The 13687-nt window shown below is 44.5% G+C and overlaps 1 protein-coding gene across 5 annotated transcripts in view; it reads right to left on the reverse strand.

Moving 5' to 3' along the window:
* The window catches only part of PDLIM5 (PDZ and LIM domain 5), a 755773-nt gene that overhangs the window by 169410 nt on the left and 572676 nt on the right, over window positions 1-13687 (reverse strand). For 4 of the 5 annotated variants that reach the window (XM_069630553.1, XM_069630557.1, XM_069630556.1 and 1 more), the window contains one exon: window positions 9531-9718. In XM_069630553.1, coding sequence (XP_069486654.1) covers window positions 9531-9718 — 188 coding nt within the window. The remainder of the gene's footprint in view (window positions 1-9530; window positions 9719-13687) is intronic. The other variant, XM_069630555.1, reaches the window with a different exon arrangement.

Genomic DNA, 13687 nt, shown 5'->3' on the forward strand with positions numbered 1-13687 from the left:
ATAGGAATGACCACAGAGCTTTATATCTGTCAAAGGTCTGTGAGAGTTGTATGACTAAATCACTTAACACCTAAAGCACGCTGGTTTGGTATGAGTTTGCTTTTTTATTTTTTTATTACCTTTATATTTTCATATGTGTATATATATATATATGTCACCCTAAAAGTAAAGCTTTTGCAAATATCAAGCATATATACAAGTTTGGTCATCAAAAACTTTAGCTGTCAGAGCGCAATGACTTCTAACAGTTCAGAATGACTTGCAGTGTTGTGGATCAGCCAGACTTGGAGAAACGAAATTGGCTTTATATTTAAAAAATGACAACCAGTAAATTGAAAATAAACTGCAATAAAATGCCGCTCCTCTAGCAATCTGCCACCCTAGGTCTGGGCCTAGTCAGCCTTGTTGTAAATATGTCTATGGACTGATCCCCTGAATCCATAATGAAACATGTATCTGCTTTTATTTTAAACATTCCTTTTGATGCCAACACTAGTTCAAAACTTAGATTTTTGCACAAAATCTAAACAGCTTCCAAGTCTCTAGTTCAGATTAGTCAAACAACCTTTGCTCCCTCATGCCCCACCCACAGTGTACTGCTAGTATCCTCACTCCTGACATCACCAATGACATAATTAATGACCAAACTAATGGAATGATAAATTATAGGGTAACAAATTAATGTTGCATGCTACTTGCCAGCCATAAAAAGTCACTCGCCACTTCAATTCTACACATACACTGAGCACACCATTTCATACTTGCCAAGAGTCAATTACAATTATCCAAGGGCTAGTGACGAGTGCACATTTTGAGTCCTGATGAATCACATCACCAGTGATATCATAAATGACTTCAAAGAGGAGGAGCATAGTTCTCAATTTGTTTCATTACTGTATAATTATATTGCTCAACAGTTCAAGTCTCGGTTATTAATAAAACTTACTGCACCATGATATAAGGTGATGCGTGTGAAAGCAAGTCTATCGATTGACTAGGTGAGTGGATGAGTTCGTAGGGAGGCGAGTTGGTCAGAACAGGGAGCTTGACAGTGAGTACCACAGACGATGTGACTTCGAATGAAGGCATTGGCGAATGGTTCGTAACCATGTGTTTTTGAATGACTGTAACAGGGCGATTTTGTGCACATTGTTGTGTGGCCGGGTGTACAAGGCAATATCTTAGTCCACGCAAAAGTGCACCAGTGTGTAGACAAATGTGCCAAAATGTGAATGGTTAATAAAGTGGCTAACTGTGAGTAAGTAGTCTAACAAGCAGGAGACCGATAACTGAGTGTGTAAATCGATTTCTTGGACTCTACCACCTAACGGAAAAATAAACTGGAGGATACATTTCCTCAGAAAGCCATGTCAAATGAGACACATGCTCAATGTTATCACTGTTTTCTTTAATGTTCTCATAACATATGTCATAAGTGATGCCATTAATGTGTACTCGTTTGCAATGCCATCTGTGATGTCATCAGCATTGTACTGGGCTCAGGGTGAAGGTGTTACAGGTAACCTTCACTGGGGAATTTCAGATCCTTTGGGGTATTGTGCAGCAACCAAAACCTCTCAAAAGCTGAATTGTATGCATTTATTTTCTTCATATTGACTAATTTGTTTTCTTAGTAGCGACCCACATTACCACTGATTTGCTAAGTGCATTTTTGACAACTATACTTTTGAGCATGCCTGTAATATGACTGGAATGTGGTCTTCCTCTTACATTCACAAACCCACTGTGGAGCAACAAACCTGTTGGGATTATATTTTGGGCACCGTGGAGTCCATGGACACTCTGGAGTCCATAGGCTCAGAGTGACAGAAGACAATTGTGGGAGAAACCAGATATTGGCATTGAAACCGAAATTCCTCATTCCAACCTTCTCTCGCTTGTGCCCAGTTGGCAGAGAGCTTATTGTTCTTCCTCTTAAAGAGTGTTTTCAGAACTAATCAAAAGCAATTAGCCGTAACAATTACAGCTAGTGTACTGAACTGTAGAGAACACTGCCTTCTACAGATCCTGGACAGCAGAGATCTGAAAACACTCTTTCAACTAACATAACATAGAAGATGACAGACTCGAATTAATAGAGAGGAAGCAATACCTTTCCAATCCCTGCAACCTTAAAACATCCTTATAATGTTAGGGAGCCAGAAAGGGGGACCAAATGGGGGCTGAAGGGGCGTAGTTTGGGCAATGTAGACAGTTTATTGAAGAGGCTGAATCTGGCGAAGGGGCAGAGTCTGGCAGAGGTGGAGTAAAGTGGAAGGGTGGGAGGGGTGGGGCATGCACTTTTTTGGGCATAGCTCAGCAGAAAGCCTAAATACACTACTGCATAAGGGAGCTAGTTTGGTAAGCAGAGTGGATAATTGGATGCGTTTTATTCACAAAGAGAAGATGTGCTTGTAAATATAGATTATTGGAAGCAAAAAGAAGTGAGCAGATGGAGCACCACAATGACTGATTGCCTGTCTGATATTCTATGATGCATTCAACGGTTGCATGGCAGAGTTGGCAAAAAAGCATGACTCTTGCAGAGAATACAGAGGCGTGCCGTAGGGCTGATCACACATGAAGAGTGATCTGGTGCTCGCTAATGTCGGGACTAGGTAGCCTTTGGTTGTAGCCCCTGAGATTCTATCCGAGGCTACAACCAAAAGATCAGGGACTATAGCCCCCCTCCAGCCTTCCTCCCCTCCTGACCCCTTAACGACATCTCTGGATGGTAGCAAGGCAATGTATTTCAGGGATAAGTATTTAGAGGAAAGATGTTAAAGGTCCACACACAAGAGACGGTTCTAGGAGTTGGCTAAACAAAGTGAAACGGGGGGAGACCATAGGAATGTTGGGGGCATGGGGACAGCTATAGGTGAGCAGGAAAGGTGAGCCTTTGCTGTCAATGTGGACATCATTTGCGAGTAAGGTTCTAGATAAGATTTTGATGTGAGAATATTTTACTCCCTATTTGTAGAAATTGGCTGCACATTTTTTTTGTTAAGTAAAAAGTTAATTCCCCCTTATCAATGGGGCATTTTTACGCAATTAAAAAATATATTTTAATTCTAAAACCAATACCTTGGGTTATCTTTACTTCTTTTCACCTAGTAGTTCATGAAAAGTAACGTGTGTTTTACCACAAATATCCTCTTCAGATAACGCAGCAATAATGTTAGAGTGTCTCCATTTGGCCAATGCTCTGCTGGCACCACTGCTCTGAACATATCTGTGTAGCTGTGTTCCTAGACCCTGGGCCCAGGCTACCAGGTTTCCATGGTTTCAAGGTTTCTTTTTTAATTGGAAGTGTGGTTTCTTTGTTGGGAGTACATGCTTGTTTACAGCGTCAAAGTGGCTAAAACGCTGCTTATCTGAAGGGGTGCTTGTGAGGCCACAACACTGTGCTTTTATTTGCACAACTCTGATGCCTTCACCCCATATACCATTACACGCTGGAGAGCAGGGATCGTCATGGCTGGTTCTCGAGAGCTTCAACCCCACCAGGCTTTCAGGATAACCACTGACCATGTAGTAACTAATTTGTATTCACTGTATTCCAATGTAGTTTGATTGAATATAGTGAAAGCATGGAACAGAGTTCGGTCTCGAGCACTAGATTTGGCGACTGCTGGTATAGTAGAATGTTCCCGGAGTATATTTGGACTGCTTGTTGAATAGAAGAGAAAGAAATCTGCAATATTATTCCGTGGATAGCGACCTGCTTGAGTAGGGACACAGTATGCAAGAAGAGGGATTTAAGGGATAGTTACGCGATGTATGTGGGTACATGAGAATGTGTGGGTGGGCGTTACTTTCACAAAATGGAGGGAGGCCAAATGGGGAGTGGATCTAGCCCTTTGGGCTGCTCTCGTTGGGCATTTAGCATTGCATATTAGGTGCTTAGAGTTGGGAATGACGGTAGACGAATCAATGGGTTAGATCAGGGGACTGCAACATATTTCTCTTAATAGGTTTTGGACTATAGCTCCGAGGCTCCCTTACCATTGGCTATGCCTGTTGGGAGTTGTTGTCCAAACCATCTGCAGAGCCCAGGGTTAGATCATTAGATCTCACCAATAATGGACCTCAAGGAAAGAGTATGGCATCTCTTGTGCAGAGAGGGTGGAGTGGTGGGAAGCAAGGTCTCTATTATCAAAGCCAACCCTAAAAAGATGGTCTTGGAGAATTATCGCTCTTGAACAGTTCTGCGCTGATTCATAATGACAATAAGAATCCACAGATTGGCAGCTAGTTAACCAGCGCGCACAGTACATGTCTGAAGGAAAGGGAGGCTCAGGAGTTTTATTTCCAATATGATAACAGGAACAACGTGTAGACCAAAGCAATTAAGTGACCTTAGATGGGGGGAGGGGTGGAATGGCACTTTTTGTGGGTCTTGTATAGACATTAGACAGACATTTGCCTAACACTGTAATCATATGTCCAAGCACTCACTCCATCTGCCCGTTGTTACCTTCTGGCCAGGTACTACCATGAAGGGGAGTGTACAGCTCCTCTGCACTCCAAATAGCGCAAGTTGGTAAAAAATGGCAATTCTTAGCAAATGGGGAACTAGCAGGCCACATGATCCCTATATGGAAGGCTTAGCCCTATATGCAAGGTGCTTCCATCATATGCCAAGCGCTGCCCAATATACCCAAACAGTGCTTTAATATGTACGTAAGCTGCTAACAAATCGGCAAAACTGGAGTTCCAAACACTGCACGAAGGCGGGTGCTGCGGCAGAGAACGGCAAATGTGGAACACCGGCCCTGTCATGAATAACATGTGTAGTCACAAACAATTCCCAATGAATTCCCCACACTTAAATCTACAACTTACAGGTGCGTGATCCATGTGGGAGTGAAGCAAACAATTTCAGGAAAGTGCACCAAATGCTGTCAAGATGGCAAGGAAGCAGACGAGCCACAAATAAATAGCCAGCCAGAACAACAAATGTATATGTTCAGTCCCTTTATTTACATTCAACTTAACGCTAACGCTATTGCAACGTCCCAGATAGTTTCTTGTGCTAAACATACCCTTGGAAAGACGCCATTAAAGCACGAGGTCAGAAAAAAAAGTGTTTGTCACCTTCTAAAAACGGCCAGATTCTTTTACAATGAGTTGCCTGCTACTAAAACGGATAACAAACTAAAACACTTCGATATCGCCATCTTTTGGGTACTGCGAAACAGCGTCGAATGTGACTAGGTGTCACGTGTCAATATATCCTTATTCACGTCAATATGAAATAAGCGGTTTACGTACTGCAAGTCAATCAGAAACCCCCAAATCGATTAGACACATGAATTCACGAAGCATAAACCCCTACTTTTATTGACATCCTACCGCACACCTGCTCCCGCCCAGGGTAGGCTTTATTCAAAAAGATAAACTACAACGGGAGTAGTTATTTCATGGAAGGCTTTTTAGAAAAAGGCAGTATTTCGCAATCTGTCATGTAATGTTCACAGGAAATTAAGAGCTTTGTTCCCTGAAACAATGAAAAGAAAGTGGTTGACACACTTTAAACAAACCGTTGACCCCTGCCAATTTAGAAAATGGCATGCTTCAACCAAGATTCCGGAGATTCTGTGTCCTGGAAAGCTTTGGTTTGAATACGTTCACATACTGGGTCTGCAATTGACATTTTTTTCAGGTCAGTTTTGATGCTGGAGGAAAGCACTATATCACCGTGATTCCGAGTGGCGAATGCGTCCCTCCACGCTGCTTATTTTCTGCCAGCTGGGTATGCTGCACGTTCAAACTAAAGTGGTCAGGCCGTGCTCTTAGCTTTCCCTGTGGTACCTGGCCTACATGTTTCGCTAGGATGTCAGCAAAACACTGCTCCATAGCCCTTATACAATGTCCTCATTCCAAATAAGGAATAAGGTACTTTACCTTAACTCCTGTTCTATTTATTTGAATTGTTTTTTCTTAAAACGTGCCTAATACCGTACCTGAGCTCGGATTCGAAGTGCAGATCTGGGACAAGAACTTCTGTTGCTCTGCGGGGCCTGGCTTCAAAGACCCGCGCATGCCTCTCTGCTATCCTTATGTTCACAAAATAAAAATAATTAAAATAACTTCAGTTCTACAGCATTGATATATTTCATAGATTCACATGCAGTATGAATATTCCCCGTTGTCCGGCTGGGAATCCTCAGTAACAAAGAGCAGTTCATTTTTTTTTTTTAATTAAATCTGTTTTTTAATTAAATCTGCTGTCACTTTAATGCTCTATTAGTCGTTTTGAGACATACTGCCCACAGCCAATGGGAAGGGCTCCCTTAGCTCCATCCCTGGAGGCCATCTTCAGATTTGGAATGGCGCACGTAAGGTGGCAATACGGACCAAGAAGAGCCATAAGCAAGGTAGGCGGGAGGACTGCATGTGAATCTATAAAAGATACCAATGCTGGAGGAACAGGAGTTACAGGTAAGTAACTTATTCCTTCTCCAGCATTGTTTTTTCCTAGATTCAGATGCTGTCTAAATAGATTACAAAGCAGTACCACATAACCCTAATGTGCGGAGGCAAGCTCCTTGGAGGAACACTTACCCCAAGAGACACCACACGCAACCATGTTAGATAGAACTGCCTAGCCTACCATGGGCTCCTTGTCATGCTCCCTCCTGTCATGCACCACACACCTACACATGTCCCGCTCCCTCCCGTCATGCACCACACATCTAAGTGCCCCATACGCTCCCACGCCCCGCTTCTCCCTCCTCTACTACTCACATAGGGCGAGGGTCACTTGAGCGGCTGGTTCCACGTTTCCCTGTGGGACGCTTCACCAGTTCAAGGTGCTGCAGGTGCTTTCCGCAGTCCCAATTGCACCGCTTCTTACAGTGGCAGTTGCCTTGGCGCATTGGGGTAGGCATTCGCAAACGATCGCGTCCGTATCACACAACAGTTGGTTCTCGATCACGGGGTACTGCTGCGGGTCACGTGACAAGGAAGTGATCTGTATTTAACCAATGACTCGACCTATGCTCCTTGCTTCACAGCTGTTTCCTTGGAACCATGTACGGCGATTACTGTTTGATCTTGCTTCACGGACCTCGACCTCGGAATTGCAACACGGACTTCTTTCGATTATCGCTGATGTTTTGGCGTTCTGAATCCACTCTCTAGTTGTCATTGACAGACTTCAGGATTGTTTCACGGACCTCCTTGTTTCCTCCAACGTCATCTATAGGTGGGCCAGTCAGTGTCTGCTACACACCGCGGTGAGCACTCCCAACTCACCCTTGCCTCCATCTGGGGTGCTGCTCACGTGTCCCCCACGGACCCACTCCCTAAGCCCAGTGTGGTTAGCAGCAACATCACTGCCGTGCTAGGTAAGCCAATCACAACCCTTCATGTATATTGGATCGGTTACTGTGATTGTTTGGAGCTAATCAGGCATTTTGCTTTACAGCGGCTTTGGGGTTTCCAGTGTTCCGTGGTTCTGGGCTTCCAGCATCTCCCACCTGTGGCCTCAAGGATTGCACAGAGAGTGGTGTTACTTTCCCCCTGTGTGGTACTTGTGGACGGAGGTCTCTCTAATCTTCACGACAATCAAGTCTGGACACTCCTCCCTGGAATCCCGTAGTTTGTTGGTTCTGCGTTCTATCCACAGGCCCATTCGCATTCCTCCCCTAAGATTTGGAGCTGTGTGCTGTAGCACCTGGAATAGCAGTCCACAGAATTTCATCAACCACTGCAACAAAATGTTTCTCCACCGGCTACAGAAGCACCGGTTGGAGTAAGGAGAGCAACCCCGGACACAGATATTTTATTTCCATACAAAACATACATTTACAGAACAACTGAACACCTAAAACTGGGTTCTGGGAGGTAGTAGGAAGGGTGATCAGTTGATTAATATAATCAGGTTGAACCACCATCCAAGGAGTCATATATGGAATACTGTGGCTCAACAGGTCCTGTGATGATACGTCCATAGCGTAGGACATAGAACGCAGAAATGCACACTCGGCATATGCAGCTTGCTTGCAAACATTCAGAATGTTCATGCTAAACTTTATTCTCCAATTCCATACTTATCACCGGATAGTCAAAATAAAAAAACTCACATTACTGACCTCTATTACAGAGGTCATTGGTGTGTTAAAGTCCAACAAGGGAGGTTCTGGGTTGGGGCAAGTGGAACCTTAAATGTACTAATATATTAGATACCCAGGAAGTACTTGCTGATCCCCCCTCAGGCTCCAGTTTCTGGTCGCTCTAATGGTGAATAGAAGAAACTGGAGCAGAGAGGCACTGGGGCAGACCCCATGAGACACACTGACATGGTGACATGGGAACCGTGTAATTTCATTTTACTGCAAACATTTGCTTTAGTATTTCATCCAGAGACTACCTGGCTAAAAGTAAATTTAGTCTTTCACAATAAAAAAGTACTAAAAATACATTAAAAAAAAATAAACTCGGTCCCAATAATCTTGCATACGACACTCAAGGAAGACTTTATTTAGAAAAAAAAGAAAGGACTAAGTTAGTGCGAAGAGCAAAAGATAAAGCAACAGGGAGGGAATTCCAAATTCAAGGAGAATACGAGGCCAGGTTTTCTCTTCAGTTTGGGAATATCCATGTGGGCCAACCATTTACTTCAAACCTCCGAGATGGCCTAACAGACAGTTTCTTTGAAAGATATTCTGGTTGCTGCCACCAGATTGCATTAAAAGCTACACAGGAGACTTTGAAGTGAACACGTGATTCAAAAGACAACCAATGGAGGGCCTTGAGACAGAGTGAAGTAATCAGATGTCTTCACACCAACCACCAGTGGAGTGGCAGTATGACAGTTTGGTGGGAGGGGCAACAATGTGTAGAGAGCTCTGTATCCACCAATTCCAAACAGCACTGGGATTCAAACTGTGCAGACCCAAGCAGTTCGTAATCAATCAAATAGTTTGGTGAAAAATTGAACAAAAACGTGAATTTCAGTGACTCTAGGAAGTAAGTAGAGGTAAAAGTTAGGCAATTCCAGAAACAAACTTAATAACTGAAGCCACTCGGTGCTGCATCTACTCAACTCTTCATCTAAGAAAACAGCAATTGCAATAAAACAGTGTGTATTCAATGCTCTTGGGGGTGTAATGCAATTGTATTTAGAAACTCCATCAGTGCCAAGAGGATTCAAAAAATGTTCATTTGGGGTATTCAGATGCATTTATTTATCTAGAAGTGGCTGTCAACCAGTGGCAAGCGGTGGCCAAATAACAGTAGCCAATAACCAGTGGCGCCCCCAGACATTTTTCATAGGGGTGGCCTGATGAGGTCACTAGAAATCTTGGGGCGGCACACGAAGTTGCATTCATAAGAGGCAGGTGAGCCAGTCGGGAGGTTGGGAGGGGGGGCAGCATTTTATAAGGGTGGCCGTGGCCCCCCCTTGGTGGCGCCTCTGATAATTGAGGTTTGTCATTGAATTTTCAAATAACACTCACATTCAAACTTCACAGGCTCCTCCCCCAGCGCTCTGTTTGAAGAAAAGAAATGCACATTGCCCTTACCTGTACCTGCTTGACTGTTTGACTGCCATCCTGTAGACTTTACCGCTCCGGAGGGCCCGCTCGGTTTAGTGGATGCAGACGATGCTATGTGGGCAACAGCGGGCTTGCCAGAATTTTCAGGGCCTTTTGACATACTTCTGGCAGAGGCCGCCGCATAAGCAGAAGAAATTGCTGGCTCGAGGGAATCACTGTTCATAGACAAGGAGAAACAACCATTTTGTTAAAATCCAAGATTCGCAGGGGAACAAATCGAAATAGTTAATATGTGTATGCTCAGTGTCTCAATACGGTTATGGAGTTTCAGGTCATTCAAAAATGTACCACTTTACTCAGTTGGAAACCTTATACACATTTTATAAAATGGCTGATGAACCATGATTAGGACTCTGACATTCTAGGAGGCAGGCAGGACTTGGATCAATGCTTCGCCTTCTGCTGGTTCATGAAGAGCAGCATTAAGGGCCCCAGGGGAATTCTGCCACAACCAGGAACACAAGACCTACATAGGTCGCACACCTCAGTTCCTCTTGGCAAATCAGGAAGTGCAAACAGTCATGCAATGGAAGCCAATTACTCAATAAATACCACAGTTATTTAGTGAATATAAACGCCTCAGTGGTGTTCCTCACCAGCTGTTAATGGCGTAGCAGCCCAACTGAAGCAAGAGGTCCGGAGGCTGCAGGAAGTTGGTATGGCTTTCCTGGTATTATATATATGGGTTTGGGGGGTTTGGCGTTGGGTGGGAGGTTGTGGGGGGTTTCCCCCCACATATATGGTACAATTGACCTTCACAATTCGGTCAATTGTGAAAAGGTCAATGGTCATTCGAGCAGTTGTAAAACTATCAATTCGTATACAACCGCTTTCCTACTGTTGGTGAGGGTGTGTGTGGAGAGGCTGGGCAGTGCCAGAGGAGCAGTGTAGAGAAGGAACAGCCAGAGCCTGTAGGGAGTGTGTGTTTGTGTGTTTACATCTCAGACTGCTCTGAATGTGAGCTTTCATCTGAAAATAATGCCTGGATTCTGGAACGCCTGACTCACGGCCAAAGCCAGAGCAAGTGCTAATGGATTTTGTCAAAAAGGGATCCTGTATTCAGCCCATCTCGGTGTGAGACAGCAACCTTGCTGTCACAGTCACATGAACCTTGGCATCCCCCGCCCCCCCCCCCCCAAGACAGAAAAGACCCTTCAAGCCATATCTCAAAGACAAGTTGCCCAGACCAATGGGAAGTACCAATTAAATAAGGAATGCATCTCCCAGAACTCTCCTGTCTCAGAGAGAAGACCCAGAGCAGATCCATCAGACTTAAGTCTGGATTCCAGATGAGGAAGATTATGGAGAATGCATAAACAAGCCACTGAAATAAAAAACTTCCAATCCTGAGGAGGACCTATGTGGGTGACCTTTACACCCATCCCCTTAGATGCTCAGATGGACAGGGAGAAATGCATCTCTTCACAGTACAGCAAACGGACACAGAAGACGCCACATTAAAGGGGGATCCGAAGAGAGGCATTGTCATGTTTCTATGACAACTAAGAGCAGGGAGCGCGGGAAGGAGAGACAAGTCTCCAGTAACCAGCCCTGCATCAGAATCAATGAAACGCTCAATTAAAGCAGATCATAGGAGAAATGGGGTTTCAGCCATGGAGGTCAGCCAGGCAATGTACACACAGCACTCACCGATTTGCTATGTAAAGGGGATAGGTGAATCGAACTCCAGGCGGAAGGCAGAAAGGGGAAAAAAATCACCTCCAACCCAGCATCTAGCCAATCTTCACATGAAAGCAATCCAAAACGGTGACTGTCCTAATAAAGGACTACCTGCATGCATATAGAATTATAAACCATCCGTGGCACGGAGCATGCTCAGCCAGGCCAGGTGTCCTTTCCTAGACACTCAGGGAGAAGCTAATGAGACTCAGCTAGAGTCACAGTGTTAGAAACATCTGATGTAGAGGAGGGTAAGGAGGGCAGCTTATCCCAATAGGAGAAGGTGGCGAGCAAGATACTCTGTCCCCCAGAAAAACCAAAGATGGAAATGAGATAGACGGAAGACCTAGTCGAAGAAAGGACTGAAAGAGAAGATCTAAATCCTGGTCCAGCATAAGACCAAGAACGAGCATGCAGAATATTTAGCACAGGAAAAGGGCACTTCAGAAGAGGCCAATGGAAGAGGAGGAGAGTAAGACCTTAACTGAGGGAAAAGAGACAGCGGAGGCCCGGACCAGGGAGAAGAGTCACCTGGGGAAAAACTTAAGACGACGACAAGAATGCATGTACAATGTGGGGGCACACTAAAACCACAGCCATCCTGACAAAACAATAAAACACCATAAACAGTATGAAAGTGTCCAAATCATATTTAACAATTCATTTCAGGTGTCATTGCGATTTAGTAGGGAACAAAACTGGGAGACACAGAATCTAGTCTGGCCTACAGCAAACATTTTCTCACATCTGAGGCGTGTGGGTGGCATCATTTTTACGTGTTGCTCTGCAAGTTTCAAACCTTGCAAATTAAGAAATCATTCAGAGGAAAAAAGGCAACCCCCACCCAAAGTCACCATGATAAAAAGATTATGCAAATGCATTACAGCACAGACTATTTGGAGTCTCTAGATTTCTGAAACGGTGATTTTAGTATGGGAGCATTGTCGGTGCTCTGATGATTTCAAGCTAGGTTTGCACCGGATAAATCACCTAAATACGTTCATACATAGCCTGACATTTGCTACTATTCCCCCCCCAAACCGATCCCAAAAAATCTAAGCATATAGGCCGTCTATATTGATGACCGGGTTAAGTGGGCTCCATGTTTTTATCAAGTCAAATGTATACACAGAGATACTACATCTTGCATTTACGTACATTTCATATGTTGAAAAACAAGCAATCCTATGTTGTTAACAAAGTCAAGTAGGATAAACAGGCAGACCTAGAGATCTAGAATCCAAGTAAGGTTTATAATGGCTATCTAAAAGGTTGAGACAAAGAAGTATCAGAAAGCAACCCAAAACAATGTTTTATAACATCTGGATGGCTTCTCCATTGCACATTATCAAGGGGGGGGAGAGGGGGTGGAGTTCAGGGAGTCCCTGTGCCAGACATTAGCTCTTGCTCACTATTCTTAGAGAGACAGATCCACCCTACTGATGAGGTCCAACCAGACTGAAACACGTGTCTGGGGTTGCTCTTGGTACTCTTGTTCAGAGGAGAATTGCCTAGCATTTCGGTGCTGGACTGCCCCAGGGCAGGACAAAGACCGATATGTATTGGACACTTCTCCTCTGTGAACGATAGTGAGCTAAAGAATCCGGGGAAGGCTCTCATAACAGAGGGACTTTCTCAGGACCCCCCCCTTGTTTTTTTGCATGGCTTCTCCTTTGGGCACAACACAGTTACTGGTTTAATGAGCATCAATCCAAGATTCCTTCCTGAGAGGTTAATGGATTCATAGTCACTGAATGTCCTGGGGTTTATACATTGCCCTGACACTTGCTTCTTGTCTCTTTGTGCCACAAGCTCGGTTATTCGGCTTCTCGTCCCAAATAGTACAGATAAAGCTATATTTTCATTTATCTGTAGACTAGAAATTCGAGTCTTACTACACTGAGCAATATATCCCTCTTAGGATTCTCCAGCTCCATGTACACTTGCACACTAGCCCTCACAAGGGGTTGATGTGTGGGCTGGGTATGGACTGGCGAACCCTCCTGGATTTACACCAGGGAATTGCTATTATGGCTTTCTCAGCTGATACTCACTCACTGCATACATATCCAAGTTCCAGGATCCTAGCATTACCACCCCCTGCCCCCCAACTCTAAACTCCTCTTTCTGCCTGACAACCTACAATGGTCTTGTTTCTTCTAATCTGCTCCTTATTCCCAGCAACATTCCTTCTGGTATTCGCTCTTCCTCTTCCCTGCTCCCAACCAGCCTTATGTCCCCCCCACTTCTGCAAACAACATGCTCCAGTCACCAGCTCCACATACCCACCCAGAAGGCGCATTTATGTGGCTTTTACTGACCCTCTCAATGGGCCACGCTCACCGTAAGCGAGTTCACGTGTGGGTGAGAATGGATTTGAGATTGGTTTGTGGGCCAACTACACTTTAGTGCACCCGATGTCCGTGCCGCCACAAGGGACAGCA

The sequence above is a fragment of the Ambystoma mexicanum genome, chromosome 6q (genome assembly GCF_040938575.1).
Source record: "Ambystoma mexicanum isolate Mex_15411 chromosome 6q, UKY_AmexF1_1, whole genome shotgun sequence".
NCBI lineage: Eukaryota > Metazoa > Chordata > Amphibia > Caudata > Ambystomatidae > Ambystoma > Ambystoma mexicanum.